The sequence below is a fragment of the Hemicordylus capensis genome, chromosome 6, assembly GCF_027244095.1.
Source record: "Hemicordylus capensis ecotype Gifberg chromosome 6, rHemCap1.1.pri, whole genome shotgun sequence".
NCBI lineage: Eukaryota > Metazoa > Chordata > Lepidosauria > Squamata > Cordylidae > Hemicordylus > Hemicordylus capensis.
Window position 1 is genome coordinate 88,497,761 of NC_069662.1, and position 21,489 is coordinate 88,519,249.

Below are 21,489 nucleotides of genomic sequence, written 5' to 3' on the forward strand. Positions count from 1 at the left end.
ACAATCGAATTAAGGTGCTCCAGAACTTTCCTCACGCTGATAGGGATGCCTTGTGTAATTTCAGTTCTTCCCCAAGCCCTTTGCTCCCATGCATTGACTTCATTGGTGCTAACAACCTAAATACTTGAATGAAGCCCACTTATGCCCACTGAAATTGACCAGGGAGATTAAATCAAAATATTTGATTGTAATCATTTCTGGGTCGATATGTTTAGTGGCTTGAATACTTGAATTTGAGCAGAATACTCAGACTGATTTTGAAGTGTCAGGCTTAGCCCTGCAATATGTTTAGAGACTGAGTAAGAGTGATTGTTTGATCTCAATTATGTTTACTCAGAAACAAGTCCCCTGAATTAAATGGAACTTGCTTTGTACTAAGTTAGGATTGCGGTTTGAAAGCATCTTTCATTTCCTTTCATTACAAGTGAATAGCAAGAGCCACACATTTGGGATCTAGAAGACATTTTTCAAGACAGTGTTTATTTCCAGAGCTGGCACCTCATAAGAAGCATGTATCTGGTTGTAGGGCTCTCATTCTGTTAAAAAACTTCTTAGTGGTTAAACTCAGATTAACAGCAAAATCCTATGTAGGTTTACTTGGAAGCAAGTACTGATTGAGTTCAGTGGGGCTTACTTCTCAGTAAGGAGGAGTGTGCATAGGATTCCACATTAGTAAATTAATTTATTCCTTTAGCGTATAGATAACATAATCTAAATGTAAAAGGAGGAAAAGTCCTGTTTTCTTTGATTCTAGATTTTGCATGCAGATGTTGCAGTAGGCCCTATGTTCTGTGAGGCATTCCCTTGTGTTAATGAGGAAGAAGGATGATTGCTGCTTTTGATTGTGCCTCACAAAAAATAACTTGTGTTAAAAAAAATCTGCTACCTGATTAAATTGTTATGCGGTTCAAAGTGGAGTGGGGGAGAACCAACCATGTGTGTTGCTCTAAGCTTTGGAGGAAAGGTGGGATAAAAATGTAATGATAATAATAGCAGTGGAATAATAATGGTGAGGGAGACTGATCACCCTCTCGTCTGCTTGTAATCCCCCTGAGACATGTTTTGCTCCTATTGGTATAGTCCAGATACTGAGCTAGTTAAATTATTGATCTGATCCAGCATAGCAGTTCATCCCTAGGTAAAACCTTAATTTCAGGTGTGGACTTCTGGATTGGGCTCCAGGGCTAGAATTTAGCTATAGCAGTGTGTTGTCAGCTTCTATGACTTACAGAATGGGTTTCCTTGACATTGTCTTATGTAGAGTACAAAGATTTTTTGGCAAAGCTTTCATGTGTGTGAGAGTGTTTTAAATAATGTATGTAAATTTGTACATACCTTTAAAGCCTAAGGTATCTTAAATAACATGCATTTGATTATCAATCTGCAAATTTACAGTTTAAAATATCTTTAAGAATCATGCTTGCTATCTTCTCTCATCTCATTTTCTGAACATGCTTGCTTGCATGTATGTATATGTACAAGCAGCAGTTGGTTAAAATACAATTTGTTAATGCCTGACTTTAAATGACTGGACCCATACACATCTTAATGGCTTTATTATTTTCTTTAAAAGGCAGATTTTTGTTTCTAGACCACTGGCCAAAAATTGAAATACACAAATATATTGCTTATTTTTAATAGCTGTTCTGCAATTCAATGTAATGCAATGCAATGCAATTCTTAAACAACAACAACAACAACAACAAAACCTGTGATAAGGTTTAACTCTGTAGGTGTTCTTCCCTGTAGAATTCTTTCCTTTCTCTTGAGAATTCTTTGGTAGTTAAACAGAATCAATATATCTAAAAACTGTGAGTCTCTGAATTGTTTTTTAAGGTCAGTTTTTCAAAATCCCAACAGGATAGGTTTAAGGTAGGATTTCTGGAATCTGGGAGCTGGCTGTAATATTGAGGCAGAGTGACAGCTGTCACAGTTGACTGCTGCTTGCTGTCTGCCACGCTTCACATGAGGATCAAAGGCAGAGCAGTGGGAGGAAAAGAAGTTTCTCTAGACTGGGAGAGGAATACTATAGTGGAAGGCTGGACTGTTTGGGGGGAAATCTGAATTGTTTCTTCAGGTGCTACACAGACATTTTGTTTCTTCTTTTTGTTAAGAAGGTGGCTGTTATCATTTTGTTAGCTATAATCAAGTTCCTGGGAGAACTATATTAATACCCAAGGATGAAAATTGTGTTTCATACTTTTAAACATATTTATTTTAAACATACTTTTAAACAGAGCCAGTGTGGTGTAGTGGTTAGAGTGCTGGACTAGGACCTGGGAGACCAGAGTTCAAATCCCCAATCGGCCATGATACTTGCTGGGTGACTCTGGGCCAATCACTTCTCTCTCAGCCTAAACTACTTCACAGGGTTGTTGTGAGGAGAAACTCAAGTATGTAGTACACTGCTCTGGGCTCCTTGGAGGAAGAGCAGGATAGAAAATGTAAAATAAATAAAAATTAAATAAATAAATAAAATATATAATGCTGTCTTCCTGCAAATGATGGTTTGCAAATTTGGAGTCAGCTTCTTGAATGCATGTTCCTTCTTCCTTGCCTCTCAGGAGCAATTTCTTCTCTCTGCTTCCCTTCCTGATGTTAACCCTGGTCTCATGTTATATGTGTACTGACACAAACTGTGCTTCTCCTGTCAGTAAGCAGTTGTAACCATGGTTTGAAGTGCATGTGGAAAAACTGCCACCCCAGGGCAGCTGAGGAACTATTCTATTTTGAGAGGAGGAGAGAAGGCCAAAGAGCCTTGTGAGCTGCCCAACATATACAGTACCTCCTGCTGTTGTAGATTAGGTGTCCCCCTCCTTCCAACTACCAGCACAAGGCAATTGTAGAACCATCTTGTCTTGGGTAAGGATGTGCCCGAACGGCAGTTTGAAGCACTGTTCAAGCACTTGCAGGAACATTCAAAAGAGAACTTTAAGAGAAAAGTGTGCAGGTACTTACCTGCTCTCCACCTCCCCTTCCAACTTCCTGCTGGGGTGGTGCGTATCCCTAAAAGCCCCACACACCGTCAGCACAGACATGGCATCTTCATTTGCATGCTGACAGTGCGGGGGGCTTTTGGGGATATGTGCCATCCCAGCAGAAAACTTGAAGGGGCAACAGAAAGCAGGTAAGCACCTGCACACCTTTCTCTCATAGTTCCCTTTTGAATGTTCCTATGACTGTATTTTGTTTTGTTGTGTTTTAGTATTGTTTTATTGGATATGTTTGTTATTTCTATTTCTGCTGGCCAATGGCTGTGAAAAAATTGATGATGATGTTCCTGTGAGTTCTCGAACTGCATTTAAAACTGTGGTTTGGGCACATACCTATTCTTGGGGAGGGGCAGAGTACCTGATTTATAAGTGCAACATGGAAAGCAGTAGCTTTTAAAAAGTTATTTTGCTGCTTGTCTTTGATATGTCTTAAAACTTTTTATTAGTGTTTACCAGTGTTCCCTCAAACAAAGATTCCCAGATGTTGTTATCTACAACTCCCATAATCCCCAAGCAAAGGCTATTGCAGCTGAGGCTGCTGGGAGTTGTAGTCACAACATCTGGGAATCGCTGTTAGAGGGAACACTGGTGGTTACTGTTCTAATAATATCATCATTGTTCAATAATTTTATTAAAACCAAGTGTCAGTTGATTAAAAAAAAAGAAAGAAAAATAGGGAAAGGGGAAAAGAACGGGTTTGCTCAAGCATCTTATAGTAAGTACTATCCTGGAAGGTTGTGAGGGTGTGATGTGCTGTGCGGTTAAAAGACCTCTGTTCCTGAACTGTGAAAGAATGTTTCAAGTTGATAGAAAGGAAAATGACACTTTCCCCCTTTCCCATTCTTTGGAATCCCCTTCTCCTTGCTATAGAGCTATAAAATGTTCTGGCTCTGTGCTTTCAGCAAGTCCCAAATTCAATGGCTAGCACAATATAGCACTGCAGTAGAAGACCTCAAGGGAAAGAAAAAAGGTGTCCTTTCCTCCTGCCCCCACATCAGCAAGATTCCTGTTTCTAGGCTGGCTGGATATACCTGTTAAAGCTGGGGACACATTGTAACATGTTGTTGTTGTTGATCTTGCATGTGTTTCTAAGCATGTGCATTTTTCTGTTACTACACATTTGCAAAACATAATATATGAAGGGGCCCATATGCTCATTCCTATTCTGTGGAGGGGAAAATTACACTTTTGTTTTAATAAAGCTTCATGAGAGCTATACGCAATAACTAATACAATGCAGACAATCCTGGCCGCTTTTTCAATACTTGTCTTTTAACCGTCCTCATGTTCATGCTCCATCTCCACAAACTCCTTCCATGAATGGTAGGAGCTTATAACTGCTGAGCCAAACACAAGAAGGGTTCAGATACAACCCATTGATATGGCACCTTATGCAACCTATTTTCAGGAATAGGTTCCATGGGAATGCTTGCCCAGAGGTTACTGCACAAGACTCACCTTGTGGTATAAACTCAATCCTGTGATTTGTGGTGTGTCTCTTTCTCACACACACTGCTGCAGTTATTCATCTTATTGTCAAAATGTTACCTCATATGGTTTGAAGTTCTCTCTTGTATAGTCTTTGTTTCTATCATGCTGCTGTTAAAATGCTTACGTTCACTGTCAGCATATTAGTTGTAACCTTTTATTGCTATTGATAACTGTAAATACGTTAAGTAAATCTTCATTTTGCTGACCTCTCGGAGGAGGCATGGCATCAGCAGATTTTGCCACTGGACAGGTGAGAGATTAGCAAGAGTAGACTCAATTTCTTTTGTGTGTGTGCAAGTGTGTGACAGTAAGATTCATTGCCCTGTGAGGGAGATGTTTTAAAGGCTCACTTTTCTTTGATGGCTTCAGAAATGTAGGAGCAAGAATAATGTTGGTTTTTAACATGCATCTTTCCCAGAGTTCTTTCCCAGAGTGGATTTAAATTGCTTAATACTTTAAAAGAAACCCACTAGAATCATGTAAAAAAAGCTATCTTATGTGAGCTGCAATAGCCTAAAGCGGAAACTCCTCCAAAATAGGCACCCCTTCCGATATATCAAACAATAACACATGCAGTCGTGAACATCACCTCTTACACATGTCAAATTGTCTCACAACAAATTGAACACAATAAATATAAGAGTTCTTCAAAACAGAGTCCATAGTATACTTGTAAGAAAGAGCGCTCCACTTAGTTCCTCTGCATATTTCCTCTAGCTTCTGAGTACAAACTCGATAGATTGACATCCAAAGCTGCTGTGAGTCTTTAGAGTCAGACTACTACTCAGAATGGTCAGTACTGGATTAATGGACCCTTTCTCTGATATGTAGCTTCTCAATAAGTCTTTGAAAAACAAGCTTATGTATAAAGCTTTGATGGAACATTTGAGTTTGAAGGACACTTTCTATCTTGGAAGCTCATGATTCTGAATATTTTGTTGTAATCCGGTGTGTTAAACGAATGGCTAGAATTTTTTAAAAAAGTAATAAATAGCTAAATGTACCATTAGTTACACCATTTCTACAAAAGCTTGTTGAAGAGCTGAGGAATCAAGTTATAGAGAGCTTTTCATATACTTCAGCAGTGCTTCTATATACCTGATTAGATGTTGGAAGAATAACAAACTGAAACATGACATTCATTTTGTATCTCTTCTAAGTAAGTGCCTCCAGATAGCTTGTCCAAAAAATGTATCGATGTGAATGTACAGGGGATGCAGACAGCAATTTAATTGATGCAGAATCTGCAGAATCATCTGGATCTCTAATGAGCCTTTGTCATTTATCTTCCAACAGCAGAAATAATATGGGAGATAGGCTATCATGTGATATCTGCATTTGTAACATTTTCTTCCTTTTTATATTGTTTTCAGGAGCCAAGTTCTAACGAAGAATCTACAGATGAGTCTGAGGTAAGATTGTTTGAGGGGCTTCATTACTCGAACACTGCCAGGTGGTGATCCAGTTGCATTTAATGTCTGTCAGTAATCAGGGAAAACACTCTTCTCCCTCCTCCCTCAGCCTTTCTGCTTCCTTTTGGATTTGGAAGCTGCTTGTTTACAGAGAAGTTAATATTATTTTATGGGAGGTTATTTTTAAGCTTTAATTAAAATTAGGTAGTTGTATTGCTGCTGAAAACACATAGTGGATGATCTTTAAAAATATGGATAGTCACACGGTTCTGTGAAAATAATGCATCTTGACAAAATGAATCTCATAAGTTGAAACCTGAATGTTGTCATTTCTGCTTTGAATAAACAAAAATACGATTGAGGCAAATAGTGAACTGATATTTAATGATGCTATGATGCAAGCTTAGATTTATCTGGTATCATTGCTTTGCAAAATAATATTGTGAGAGTTATGACTATTCATATTATTTATATTGGTTTATTAATTCTGTAACCTTTCATACAAAACATGTAACAATTATCCAAAGGGCAGAGAAGATATAGCTAAAAAGACCTTAAGATCCTGGTCAGCAACTATTTGTACAAGAGAGTCACTCTGAAGGTGAGGATGGGTTGCCAGGAACCTAATCTGTTGCCGCTTCCACAAACCCCTCTTATCTTGGCCTCACAGTTGAGTTGGCAACTGAGTTGGGAATTGGAGGGACAGCCAATACTTATCTGAGGGCTGGATTTGGACCATGGCTTGTGAGTTGCTGATTTTGTTTGTTTGTTTGAGGATGTCATGTTTCATTGTCCACATTTATGGCTTTCAACATCCATATTCACACACACAAACACACACACACACACACACACACACACACACACACACACACTCATTAGCATTTGAGGGAATACTCTATCTGGGAAAGATGCCACTATGATAGATATCACTTTTGTCTATAGATTATCCAGAATAGTTAATGGCTTGTATCCAAAGAACCACACAAGTCTGGTGTGACCAGGGGTCACACAAGTCTGGTGTGACCAGTCTGGTGTGACCTGGTGTGACCACTTGTGTTTATCAAACAGCAGGACTGATGTTGCATAACAAGCCTTCTGAAATAGGCAGGGGTTTCACAAATCCCATTGAGGATGACAAGCCAATATTCTTATCAATTAGAGTTCAGGTAGCAAATGAAAACTTCACATTATTAGAACTACAGTTGTGAAAATATTGCCTGTTCCTCAAGCATAGATGACTGTTGATCTCCAGCATGACCATTCTCTTTGCTGAACTGGTTTATAGTAATGGATTGTTTCATGTGTTCCTGGTATGCAATACCTATGTGGAGATGCATCTTGGGATGCAAGTATGTAGGACAAGCTGGTCTTTTTGTGCTGGGCTAAATCTCATATTGGTGAGGAGTGTGTAATTGGTGTTGGAGTCCCCCAGGCTCTTGGTGCTGGGGGACTTCAATATCTACTTTGGGACTGGCTTGTCTGGTGCAGCTCAGGAGTTCATAGCGGCCATGACAACTATGGGCCTATCCCAATTAATTTTTGAACCAACTCATGTTGCCAGCCACACACTGGATTTGGTCTTCTGTTCGGATCAGGGGGGTGTTCCGTGGGTGGGGAATCCGGTGGTTACCCCATTGTCATGGACAGATCACTACCTGGTTAAGGTTGGTATCATGGTCACAATCCACCCCTGCAGGGGTGATGGACCTATTAGGATGATCCGCCCAAAAAGGCTGCTGGACCCAGCAGGTTTCCAAAAGGCCTTGGAGGGTTTTGATGTTGGTGTGGCCGGTGATTCTGTCGATGCCCTGGTGGGAACATGGAATAGAGAACTCACCAGGGCAGTAGATATTATTGCTCCTAAGCGTTCCTCCAGGCCTGCTTCTAAGATGGCCCCCTGGTACACGGAGGAGTTGTGGGGGATGAAGCGGCTTGGTAGGCGACTGGAACGCAAGTGGAGGAGAACTCTGCTCGAATCTGACAGGATGCAGCATAGAACCCATTTGAAAACCTATGCAATGGCAGTGCGCGCAGCAAAAAAGCGTTTTTGGTCGGCGCGCATTGCATCTGTGGGTTCACGTTCAGCAGAGTTGTCCCGGGTGGTGAGGAGTATAATCTCTGCTCCTTCCGCCTCAAATCAGCTCCCAGAGACACTGCTGTGACGCCTTTAGTGGGTTCTTTGCGAATAAAATCTCCTGTATTCGGGCCGACTTGGACTACACTATTTCTGCAGGGTCTGTGAGGGAGGTATCCAGCAATCCCTCTTGCAGTGTTAGGTTGGATCAGTTTCAATCTGTGACTCCTGATGACATGGACAAGCTGCTTGGAGCGGTACGGCCTATCACTTGTTCTCTGGATCCTTGCCCGACCTGGCTGCTTCGATCTAGTGGAGAGATTGTTGGAGATGGCCTAGTTAATATCATAAATGCATCGCTGGGGGAGGGTAGGGTGCCTCCTTGGCTGAAGGAGACAATAGTTAGACCTCTTCTTAAGAAGCCTACCCTGGATCCCTCAACGATGGATAGTTATAGGCCAATCTCCAGTCTCCCCTGGCTGGGCAAGGTAATTGAGAGGGTGGTGGCTAACCAGCTCCAGGCGGTTTTGGAGGAAACTGATTATCTAGACCCATTTCAAACTGGCTTTAGAGCTGGCTATGGGGTTGAGACAGCCTTGGTCGGCCTGATGGATGACCTTTACTGGGGAATCAACAGAGGGAGTGTGACCCTGTTGGTCCTCTTGGATCTCTCGGCGGCGTTTGATACCATCGACCATGGTATCCTTCTGGGTTGCCTGGAGGGGCTGGGAATAGGGGGCACTGCTTTGCAGTGGTTCCGTTCCTATCTCTCGGGTAGATCCCAGATGGTGGAGCTTGGTGACAGTTGCTCCACAAAGCAGGAGCTACTATATGGAGTCCCTCAGGGCTCCATTCTGTCACCAATGCTTTTTAATATCTACATGAAACCGCTGGGTGAGGTCATCAGGAGATTTGGTGCTGGGTGTTATCAGTATGCTGATGACACCCAAATCTATTTCTCCTTTTCATCTTCAGGAAATGGCACTCACTCTTTAAATGCCTGCCTACAGGCAGTAATGGGCTGGATGAGGGAGAACAAATTGAAGCTGAATCCAAGCAAGACGGAGGTGCTCATTGTGGGGGCTCAGAATCTGAGGAGTGAGTTAGATCTCCCTGTGTTGGATGGGGTCACACTCCCCCAGAAGGAGCAGGTGCGCAGATTGGGAGTACTCCTGGATAGGGGTGTGCACGGAACCGCGGAGCTGCGGTCCGGCACTGGGTTGGGGGGTTCCAATAAAGACAGGGGGGGCTTTACTTACCCCCCCCCAAGAAGCCATTTGCAGCCCAGCCAGCAAAGGGGAAGGGGACAGCAGGGAGTTCTCCTGCTGTCCTTCTTGCAATGGGGGGACATCTAGCAAGAAGGGGGCGGGAGGGGTCCTCTTGAGAGCTGCAGGGGGCGGCCGCCAGCCAAGCGGGGCTTAGTTTGAAGGGTGCGGCAGGGACTGGGAGCTATCCTGCCGCCCGATTATGTATACCAATGGAGGAACCGCGCCGAGCGGGGATTGAAGCGGGCGGCGGGGAGATATCCTGCCGCCCGAGTGCTACAAAAAATATGGTGCCGTTCTTGGGGGGGTAAGTAAAGCCCCCCCTGTCTTTAGTGGAACCCCCCACCCGTACCAAAACCACCCCGTGTCTGGACCGGTCTGGAGGCCTTTAGAATGGCCTCCGAACTGGTCCGTGCACATGACTACTCCTGGACCCAGGCCTCACCCTGGTTTCTCAGGTGGAGGCCATGGCCAGGAGTGCTTTTTATCAGCTTCGGCTGATTCGACAGTTGCGTCCATTCCTTGAGGAGGATGACCTCAAAACAGTGGTGCACCAGCTGGTAACCTCCCGGCTTGACTATTGCAAAGCGCTCTACGTGGGGCTGCCTTTTCGGAAACTTCAATTAGTTCAGAATGCGGCAGCCAGATTGGTCTCTGGGGTAACCCGGAGAGACCATATCACACCTATTTTGAAACAATTGCACTGGCTGCCGATATGTTTCTGGGCAAAATACAAAGTGCTTGTGATTACCTTTAAAGCCCTGAACGGCTTAGGCCCGAATTACCTTAGGGAGCGCCTTCTTCTGCATGATCCCCACTGCACATTAACGTCATCTGTGGAGGTCCGCCTCCAGTTACCACCAGCTCATCTGGTGGTGACTCAGAGGTGGGCCTTCTCTATGGCTGCTCCGGGGCTGTGGAATGCGCTCCCTGTGGAAATCCGTAATTTGAATTCTCTGTTAGTCTTCAGGAGAGCCCTTAAAACGTATTTGTTTGGCCTGGCTTTCCAGGGTTTTTAAATTTCAACCCGATTTGGGGGTTTTTAATTACTGTAAACTGTTTAATCCTATTTTAAAATGTTTTTATATTGTTAATTGCTATATTGTTTTTAATTTGTTTTAGTTTTTATTGTTTTAGTGGCTTGTTTTAATTGTAAACCGCCCTGAGCCATTTTGGAAGGGCGGTGTATAAATCAAATCAAATCAATCAATCAATCAATAATAACATGTTCTGATGCGAACATTCCCCAACACTAGCATTTCACAAAATAATGTTTTCTAAGTAAGTTAAAAAGCTATTTGATTCACTCCAGAATAATGAAGAGAGGAAATTTCTATAGCTCAGCTGGTGGCGCTGTGTAAGGCAGATCAAAGTAAAATACAGACTTACTGTGTGCTTAAGATTCTAAGTGCAGTGGCTCCAAGTAAGCAAGAAGTGTGTGCAAGCTTTAAAAGGATTGCCAGTTACCATCTTCAATATCATCATTGGTCAACACATGCTGATGGGTAAGAGACATTTGGCTGTTATAGCAACTTGACGTTTTATACTAACATGTACATGTTGTGTACTAGCATGTGCACAATGGTTAGGGATGTGCACGAAAGGTTGTTCGGCACGGCGGGGGTAGGGCTTTAAGGGCGGGGGAGAGTGTACTCACCCCCCCCGCCGCATTTCCCCCGCCGGCACTCTCGGAATTAGAAGCCCCTCGGGACGGCAGCGTTCCTCCCTGCCGTCCCGTTGCCCCCGTCGGCCGGAAGTGGCCGGAAGTCCCGTTTGCGCGTGCGCCCGTCATGCGCGCGTGCACGACGGGCGCACGCGCGAACGGGACTTCCGGCCACTTCCGGCCGACGGGGGCAACGGGACGGCAGGGAGGAACGCTGCCGTCCCGAGGGGCTTCTAATTCCGAGAGCGCCGGCGGGGGAAATGCGGCGGGGGGGTGAGTACACTCTCCCCCGCCCTTAAAGCCCTACCCCCGCCGGCGCCGAAACGCCGAATCGCCCCCACCACCCGAAACGTTTCGGCGGCCTTTTCAATGGCCGCCGAAATGTTTCGGGCTCAAGCCTAACAATGGTAAGAACATAGGAAGAGTCCTTGTGGATTAGACTATCTAGTTTAGGATCCTGTTTCCTGCAGTGGCCAGCCAGATGCCTCTGGGAAGCCCCCAAGCCAGGTATAAAGGCATACCCCCTCTCCTGTTGTTGATCCCCCTGCAACTGCTATTTTGAAGCATATTGCCTCTGAATCTGGAAGAGGCATATAGCCATCATGACTACTAGTCATTGAGTTCTCTTCCATACATCTGATTCTCTTACTTCTAAGGAGGTATGCTTAAGGAGGGATGGGATGGCTAGTTCTGCTTCTAGCATTAGCCCATTTAGCCTTAGGACAGCCGGCATATCTTTTATACTACAGCTGGTGCCTGGAATCTAGAAAATGCTAGAGCATGTAATGGGTGCAATGTCACTCATAGATTGTTATTTAAAGAATATTGTGATTGTAAATTACTATGTACATTAAAATCTTTGTTGTCTTTTGTCCTACCTATTTTACAGATGAATTGATATTCAGAGATAATGAGTACTAGCTGGGCCAGGCGCAGAGCATCTGTGCCTCTAGTCTCCCCTCCTCCTTCCTCCCCCCCTCCTTCCCACCCGCTGCAGTTTTCTTTCCCTCCCTGCCTGCTGCCACCGCTTTCTTGCCCGCCTGGGTCACCACTGTTTTCTTCCCCCCGCTCACCCCTGCTTTCTCCCCCCCCAGCCACCATCTTTGCCGTCTCACCCGCAAGCCTGTCTGCTGGCGCTTTCCTCTCCCCCTGCTGGCAGCTTGCTTGCTAACTCTTGCAAGAGCTGCCACACATGAAATTAGCGACGGGTACACCTTAGAGAAATATGGATAGATAAATAATCTCTCAGGGATACATATCTGAATAGAGGGCTATGTAGTATATTATGTTCATTAAAGAGGATGGCAGCTTTCAGGATCAATCCATCAATGATTGTCTGAATAATGACTCATCCTACAAAGATTGGAAAGCCAGACTTTGCTGGTAGCAGCCCAAATTGTTGTATCTTGCAGAACAAACATCTGCATGAACAAAAGGAGAGGAGAGCTGGTCTTGTGGTAGCAAGCATGACTTGTCCCCATAGCTAAGCAGGGTCTGCCATGGTTGCATCTGAATGGGAGACTTGATGTGTGAGCGCTACAAGATATTCCCCTCAGGGGATGAAGCCGCTCTGGGAAGAGCAGAAGGTTTCAAGTTCCCTCCCTGGCTTCTCCAAGATAGGGCTGAGAGAGATTCCTGCCTGCAACCTTGGAGAAACCACTGCCAATCTGTGAAGACAATACTGAGCTAGATAGACCAGTGGTCTGACTCAGTATATGGCAGTTTCCTATGTTCCTAAAAGTCTTTATGTCCTCTTCTGTATAATGCCATGTAGCATTACATGAAATGTTCTCGGTTCTGATTGTTGAGTTTCAGTGCCAGAATGCGTTTAGCTTTTAGCTGCTATGTGGGTTCCACAGAATGGGAAATATAAGGTACGCATGGCAATAACATTTATTGGATGAAGCTTTCTACGATACGAATAGGATGAAGATTTATATACCACTTTTAAACAAAAAGTTCCCAAATTGAATTGTAAATAAATAAATAAATGCAACTAATTCTAATTACGCTGAAGCTGAATTGGGAAAAATGGAAATGTACTTGAAGGTATATGTATGTATTTTATGTACAGGGAGAATGATTTTGTTGCAATACAGCTTGATTCTCTTACTTTAAATTCTTCCTTTTGCCCTTCAATCTTTCCTCCTTTGTAGCTCCTCACACCCGTGCCCTTTTTATTTTTTATTATTATTATTAGTTCGATTTTAAACTGCCCTTACAAAATAGCTCAGGGCGGTTCACAAACATCAAAGAACCTTTAAAACAATTTAAGAGCACTGGAAGGCCAGGCCAAACAGGTAGGTCTTTAGGGCTCTCCTAAATTCCAATAAAGAATTCAAATTACGGATGTCTGCAGGGAGTGCATTCCACAGTCCAGGAGCTACAGAGAAGGCCTGCCTCTGGGTCACTTTTTGAATCCCTGTTGCTCCCAGACACATGGAACATCCACTTATGTGAAACTTTGGTAATTCAGTGAAATTTCTTCAGTATTTCTGGCCATCTCCCAGGATGGGGTTTAGACTTCGAAAGTAGGCTGTGTTGGTGGGGGGGCAAGGAAGGAATGGAAGTCTGTGATCCCTCCTAGAAACTTAGCTCTTCTATGACACCTTTGGCTTAGCCTCTTGGTTTGTGTGAGGACTACGCCTAAACATGTGTAGTTTTACTTGTGTAAATCCATTCCCTCTTATTCTTCCAATTTCTGCCATTTCTTATCTCCCCAGTTTAAAATTTTAGATTGTAAGGTCAGGAAATCCACTTGTCAACTTTGGGTGAAGAGTGAAAATGATGCTTGGCGAATGATGTACCAACATAGCTCAAGGAACCATCTGACGAGTAACATTTTTGTCTGGCTGGTGAATTGAGCCAACAGTTCTTGACCACCTATGTAAACTCATTGAGAAAGGGACCTCTCTTTTCTGCTTACTTTATGCTGCAAAGTGTCATGCTATATGCTATAAAAATAGTACTGTGCTTTCACAAATTTTAGTAGGACCTGGATAGGAAAGGTTCCTGATGAATTGTTGCAAAAGGCTGGATAACATATTTTATAGTTTTGTATACCCTATAGCTGTAATATAGGGTGATATAATAAAAGTTCCTGATGAATTGCTGCAAAAGGCTGGATAACATATTTTATAGTGTTGTATACCCTATAGCTTCATTTCTGAGAGTCTGGCAGTGCAATCCTGTGCATGGTTACTCAAAAGTAAGTCCCAATATGCTCTCTTGGGCTTACTTTTAGATAAGCATGCGTAGGGTTGGAGCCTGAAAGAGTTAGAACTGTTTATATATGCCTATCAATTTCCAGGAAATTGAATTAGTACATATAAAGCACTTGGATATGTCAGCATATTTATTGCATAATTTCATGCAACATGCAAACCTTTCATGGGAGATCTTGGTAGTGATTTCAGTCAACATTTCATGCAATTGTATCAATTCCTTTTCTGTAGCTTCACTTCCATTTACTCTCATTTCATAGTCTTACATGTGATTTGGGGCATTATGAGTTTTTTCTTATCAAACAGACAGGCTACTATTTGTTCTTCTATTATATGATAAGCAAATAATAATCTAAAATGGTATTTTAATTCTCAGGAGAAAAAACTACTTTAGGTTGAAAAGTATATTCCCGGCAATCTTGAAGCACTAACCTCTTTTCCTTAACTTTATCTTGTATCTTTTTTGAAATTGTATGTATGATGCACACTTATTTTATTTTTTTCCTTTCAATTTCCCTTTCTTACCACCAAAAAGAAAAAAGAAAACGATCAAAAGTGTTCTATTTGAGGAGCTTCCTGTTTCACTGAATAGTCATAGATGCAGTCTGGTTTTGATGGCTTATTGGATGTTAATGTGCAGAACCTTGAGTTACACATTGAAGCTGATGAAGTATTTTGGAGTGTGAAGCATTGGGTATGGGAACAGTATAAACTAGAGAATAAAATTTGATTAAATTGTATATGGCATCCCCCCCTTCCCCCATATGAATGTGTTGAAACGTGTCAAGGAAAGAAAAGTAGAATACATGGGCTAGGTCCAGAGGATTACTGGAGGCATTTTCTGTGATTCTTTTCCTCCCATTAAATTGTTCTTCTGTTCCAAGCTGCTTTTGAAAATCCCCACTGTTTCAGGAACATCTTGCTGTGTGGTATGAAGAACTGCTATTCAAGAAACACAAGCTAGAAATCCTCCCTTGGGCATGCACAGAACTAGTTGTGCTGGTCTTTGGATCCTGGCCAAGCTTGTGTAAATAAAATTCCCACTTATTGCTATTGTGTGCTAACAGAATGGGATTAGTGATAGTGGCTTACATGCAAACTAAGGAAGCACCAGCACTTCCAACAAAGTACTGCTGCTACTGTGTTCTGTGGTAATGCAGTACGCATTCCCACAGTGGGGACAATTTTTGCCAATCTTCCCCTGCCCCCAGAAACACTTCCTGTGACCTGGAAGATGGTCCCTGAAGGCTCCGCAACCATTAGAGACCTACTTCTAGGTCACCCTGAGCCCTTCCAGAGATGGGGGGGGAGAAATGAAAACCCCGCTCCCACTCCTGCATGAACTTCATAGATGCACTAGGCTTTAAGACAGCAGCACCAGCACTTCATGAGAAGTGCTGGTACTTCTTTAGTCTGCATGTGAGCTGGTGATGGTAAATCATCAGCAGAGTTAGCTTCATTTTGGTTTGCATCTTTATACTAGCTACAATGCAGAGACAGAAGTTTCCCATCGGCTCAGATCTCAGGAATGTAGGTAGGTAGATGGCTAGCTTCATCACCATGCTGTGACACAAATGCTGGATCATTTCCCATATCTGCTCAAAGTTTGCTGTTTCAATGGGAGTTATAATTTTACACACACACATATCACATGCAGATAATTTATCTGTCATGGCTTCACATGATATCAGCATTTAAAATTGGTAGAAAAATGGCAAAGAGGAGATCTGAAGAGGGGAGGGAAAGGCACTTTAATATAGAAACAATTCATCTTCTTGAGCCAATGGGATGAGTGCTTTTAATAATTTAATGGAGTTTAAATGGAATCTTTTAATGCATTAATTTAAAAAACAAATTTGTAATGATATGTAACCAAGATATAATGTACATAGTGTTAGGATTGACTTCTAAGCCAAGTGGATTATTCTTAGGTTTTTCTAAAATCTGATATTCTTGAGTGAAAATTAGATACTTAATTTAATGAGCTATTAATATTAACTAGAAGTGCCAATTCTCCTATTTGATTGTTGTGGAATATATAACATGTAAAAATGCTGTAGTGCGTACCACATAAATGAAATGCAATTTGAAATACTACTGTATCAACAGAGTGTGTAATTGTATCTTCCTTGAAATATTAATTCATTGATGTGAATGTGAACGACACTAACTTTTTATTTTCCACTGCTTCCTCTTCAGCCTTACATTCAGTACATGTATTAACTACGTACTATTTCTGTTTGGAGGAAAACCCTGCTAAATATTGTGTTATATACATGCACCCTATACCTCTCTGTATCCATCAAGCTGAGGGTCAGATTTATTCTAAGTGAGGAATAATCAGAGACAAAATACCTTGAAAAGAGGGAACTCTTGAGGGTGAACTGAAAGCAGTGAAGTGTTGTTTATTAACAGTGGGAGTTTGTACAAGATGGAGGTATTTGAAAGATACAGAACTTTATATGAATGCCTTTTCATGGAGTTGGCGGTGTCTCTTACATGGAATCGGCATGTTCTGACATAAAGTTACATTTCCTACCAATTTTGCAGTCCCTGAAAGGAATATGAGAGCACGGAGTACCTGACGGTATGTGGAGTTTGGTACGGAAACAGGAGGTCCGTTTTGAAGAATGAGAATAATTGAATTTGGAAAGGAGTTGGCTGACTGTATCATAACAAAATCAAGACTTTGTACTTAGTCTCTTCTAGTCTCTGTACCAGACTACTTCATCTGTGGTCTTTTTGCTACTGTTTCTCCCTGGGCTGAATGTGAGTAAACATATTCTGAGTCAGACCATTGGTCCATGTAGGTCAGTATTGTATACTCTTGAATGGATCTCCAGGATTTCAGACTGGTGTCGTTCCCCGCCCTGCTTGGAGGTGTCAGGGGTACCTTTTGCATGCAGAACTGGCAGCCTACCACTAAGCTGTGGCCTTTTCCATAGGGGAGAGTGGGGAAAGCTTAGCAAATATGCATTCGCTGTTAATTTAGCAGGCACCACATTGCACAGTAATGCATTTAGGTAAATATATAGTGATGATCTTGCAGTTCTGCAAAAATAATGTGAGTGATGTGCAATCTCTCCCAGAAACACTTTAGAGAACCATATGAAATCACATAGAGATTCCTTTTTCACATGACAAACTGATTCTGTGTGGGTCTTGACTCCTGGACATTTGACCTGTGCCACTTGTAATGACTGTTTGTTTGCGTTTTCTGCTTCCTTCGGAACTGTTGAGTTCAGCTGCCTGTAGTGACAGCAGAAACAGTAGAGAAGTGAAAGTTACACATTCGCACATCCCTGATTTGTGAACAGGCAGCCCCTGGCCTGCAACACTTTCTAGAGAGCGCCTTCCCTCTTCCTTGTCAGGTGCGGCTTTACCAGGGCCAGAACATATGCTGTATATGCACAAGGTCCCAGATTCAATCTTTGGCATCTCCAGATAGGACTGAGGAAGACCCCTGCCTTAAAGTCTGGCGGGCTGCTGTCAGTCAGTGTAGACAATGCTGACTTAGATAGTCCAGTGTCCGATTTGATGTAGCTTTATATGTTCATATAACATTTCTAGAGATAGTTACAGCTTGGGGTGTGTGTGTGTGTGTGTGTGAGTGAGAGAGAGAGAGAGAGAGAGAGAGAGAGAGAGAGAGAGAGAGAGAGAGAGAGAGAGATCGGTTCTCAAATGAGGGGTGTGTGCATCCTAACTGCTCCCACACAGGAATGGATCCTCACTTACTACTGCCATTGATATCAAATGGCACCTAGATGTAGTAAAAGAAGATGGCCTACTGCCTATATGGAGCTGTTCTGCAGGGTCAAGTTGAGGAGTGGACAAACCACCATAAGTCTCAAGAGACTGGAATGGAATGCCCAACTAATACCTAAACCCTAAGTGAATTTTTTTTTTAACTCCATCATCTGTGGTAAAATTCAGTAGGTTCAACAGCTATCATTTAACCAGAAAATACTTTACTGGTCAATTGACTGGCATTACAGTTCTGTGATGGTGTTCAGACTTAACATGAAGCAATGATTTGCACTAATCAAAGGGACGGGACCATGCCATGGTTTGCGCTTTAAGAGGAACAGGTGGCAAACGATGGTTCGGAGCTGTTTGTCTGCTTTTGTTTCCCATCTGATCAGGACTCGGCTACATACTTTCACTCCCATTTCCATGTAGCAGCAGCCTCTTGGGTTTGAACAATAGCCCTAACTGGGGTTTGTCAGTGATCTGTGAATTGAGTTATAACAAGGGAAGGTGCAGGCAGGGTGGTTGGAGGCAGTGTTCTCGCTGATTTTTTTCATTTGTGTGCGAAATGAGTTTTGTTCTGGGCAGGAGGATCAAGGCAGTTTGTGCACATGGGGAACGGGGCCTTCCTGAGTCAACCTGAATAGGATCTAAAATTAAGTGAGTGGACATCATAAAAGTTGTGATCGCAGACATGTGTGCCCACCCTAGAGGGAACACTGGTTGGAGGCTATAATCAATGCTTCATTAAGGGAGGGCAGGATGCCATTGTGCCTCAAGCAGGCAGTGGTGAGACCACTATTTTAAAAAGTCCTCCATTGATCCCTCCAACCTGAACAATTACAGGCCTGTTTCTAACTTTCACTTTTGGGGCAAGGTGATAGAGTATGTGGTGGCATCTCAACTTCAGAGGGTCTTGGATGATACAGATTATCTAGATCCCTTTCAATCTGGCTTCCATCCTGGATTTGGGACTGAGACTGCCTTGGTTGCCCTAGTGGATGACCTGCGCTGGGAGCTAATTTCTGCTGGACCTCTCAGCAGCGTTCGATACCATTGACCATGGCACCCTTCTGGACTGCCTCTCAAATATGGGGATTGGAGGCACAGCTTTTGAGTGGCTTCAGTCCTTTCTTGGGGGGAGGGTCCAAAAGGTGGTGCTGGGGGACTACTGCTCAGCTCCTTAGCCATTGGCTTTTGGAGTCCCACAGGGTTTGCTCTTGTCCCCCATGCTGTTCAACATCTACATGAAACTTCTGGGAGTGGTCATCCAGGGACATGGACTGCATTGTCAGCAATATGCAGATTACATTCAGCTCTATCTCTCCTTATCACCTGATCCTATGGAGGCAGTGGATGACCTGAATCGGGGCTTGGAGGCTGTGATTGTCTGGATGCAGTCTAGTAAACTTTGATTGAATCTAGACAAGACGGAGGTGCTGTTGGTCAGTAGAAGGGCCAATCAGGATGAAGGGATCTGACCAGTTCTGGATGGAGTTTTACTCCCCTTGAGTATTGTTGGACACAGCTCTGCTTTTGGAAACTCAGGTGGAGGTGGTGGCCAGAGGTGCTTTTGCACAGCTTCGGCTAGTGCTTTAACTGAGTTCCTTTTTCAAGAAGGCAGAACTGGCCATAGTTACCCATGCCCTAGTCACACCATGGCTGGATTATAGTAACACACTCTATGTGGGGCTGCCCTTGAAGAATATTTGGAAACTGCAGCTAGTACAAAATGCGGCAGCTAGGATTGTGTCTGGAGCTGCCCTCTGAGATCATATTACACCCACTCTGAAAGAGCTGCACTGGCTACCAATTTGTTTCCAGGTCCAATTCAAGGTGCTGTTTTTGACCTTTTAAGCCCTTAATGGTTTGGGCCCTGGATATCTGAAGAACCACCTGCTCCCAAGAGTTTCTGGCCACTTGACCAGATCATCAGAGGGAGCTCTGCTCCACGTGCCAACGGTGAGAGAGGCTTGGTTGTTGAGCACATGGGACAGGGCCTTCTCAGTAATTGCCCCCAGGCTTTGGAATGCTCTCCTGGCTGAAATGCACTCCTTAGTCTCCTTTAAAGTTTTTAGGGGAAAAAGATGTGGCTGTTCACTCAGGCTTTTGAATGGGAATATTTTATTTTTACTGCTGCTGTTTGTGTTAGGTATTATTCTTATTGTATGGGTTATTTAATTTCTACATAGATTATTTTTATATTTATATTATCTAAACTTTTGTATTATGTATTTTAATTTTTGAGATCATCTGTACCTTTGTATTTTAATTATGCATTGTTTTAATTATATTGTAAACCGCTTTGAGATTTTGTGCAAACCCCTAGTGTGAAGTACTTGAGTTTTGGGTGAATTCGGAGCTCATTCACAGAACCAATTTACCCATTGCAGAGTACTTTTCTTCTATTTTCCTAGCTACAGTTTTTCTGTATTTTGTCAATTGTAAAGTAATTATATGGGATTTTTCCTCCGCACTCCCATTTTTTTGCTGTACAAAAAAATGGGCCGAATAGTAGAATACCCAGTATCTAAGCCCCTGGTGGAAGTGACTTTTGCAACCATATCACCTCTGGCATCATTCAGGAAAACTGTAATCCAGATAGTAGCAAGCCACTTTATGTGGAATGACACACAGCAGACACCCTTGCAGAAAGTGGGTGAGTTGAAGTAGTCTCTCAATATTCTGGCGATTCTCTCCCCCCCCCCCCCCGCATTTCGAAGGTGTAGTGGTACAGGGCAGCCCAAAGTCTCTGGCTGCCTGAGGTGACATGCCAAATGCCTGCCCAGTTCCTGCAGGCTTTAACCCAGTGTAGATGATGAGAAAAGGCTGCCCACAGGTGTTGAGTGACAGGCAGGTGGGGAAATGCCTGCAGTGGGGAGCAGGGTGGTGGCATTCTTCACCGCCATCTCAATCTGTCACCGGAAGAGACTGCCTCACCGTGCCTGTTGAGAGGGCTGACCCTGAGTGGTCCTGATACCCCAAAGGAGATTTCATATAACTTAGCTGTATGGGCAGTCTTAGCATTTCTGGGTACAGCTACCTATGGTAGCTCAGTTGAAGGTTGTAGACTGTGCACTATAGAATTTTATGACACTCAAAATATTCAGCTAAACTTTTCCCTTTCTACCCGCTAGCTCATCTTCAGTGCTAGCAAACTCTGAAGAGTGAAACTGAAGTTGGTATTTCATGCTGATAGCCTGACTGTAATTTAGTGGCAACCCAGAATAGCAGAAAATGTTGTTTGCTTTCTTTTCACCTGTATATTGTATTCTGTGCTCTCAATACAACTATTGTAATACATATTTAGAGGTAGTAGCCATATCATCATAATTCTTTGCCTTAGTGTATACTGCATTTTCCCAAGAAGGTGAAAGGCTTAAATAAATCCTCTGTAGAAAATGAATTGAAAGGATATAAAAAAATGACAGAGAGATTGCTGGGAGAAAACCTAATGTCCTAATCCATCCTGACCAATTCAACAGCTATGAGTTTTTGATGATGAAGCTTGTGGGGAATCATACTTTGGTAATGAAATGAAGTGTGCATTCCCCCCCCCCCCCATGAGAGGTGAGTGGGAGAAATAATGCTGCTGCTGAACCTTAAAGATTTAATCT

At 43.0% G+C, this 21,489-nt stretch overlaps 1 protein-coding gene across 7 annotated transcripts in view; it reads left to right on the forward strand.

Moving 5' to 3' along the window:
- The window catches only part of VPS41 (VPS41 subunit of HOPS complex), a 167,353-nt gene that overhangs the window by 557 nt on the left and 145,307 nt on the right, over nucleotides 1–21,489 (forward strand). For 6 of the 7 annotated variants that reach the window (XM_053259881.1, XM_053259884.1, XM_053259885.1 and 3 more), the window contains exon 2: nucleotides 5,858–5,896. In XM_053259881.1, coding sequence (XP_053115856.1) covers nucleotides 5,858–5,896 — 39 coding nt within the window. Of the gene's footprint in view, nucleotides 1–4,702; nucleotides 4,735–5,857; nucleotides 5,897–21,489 lie in introns of those variants that run through there. The other variant, XM_053259882.1, reaches the window with a different exon arrangement.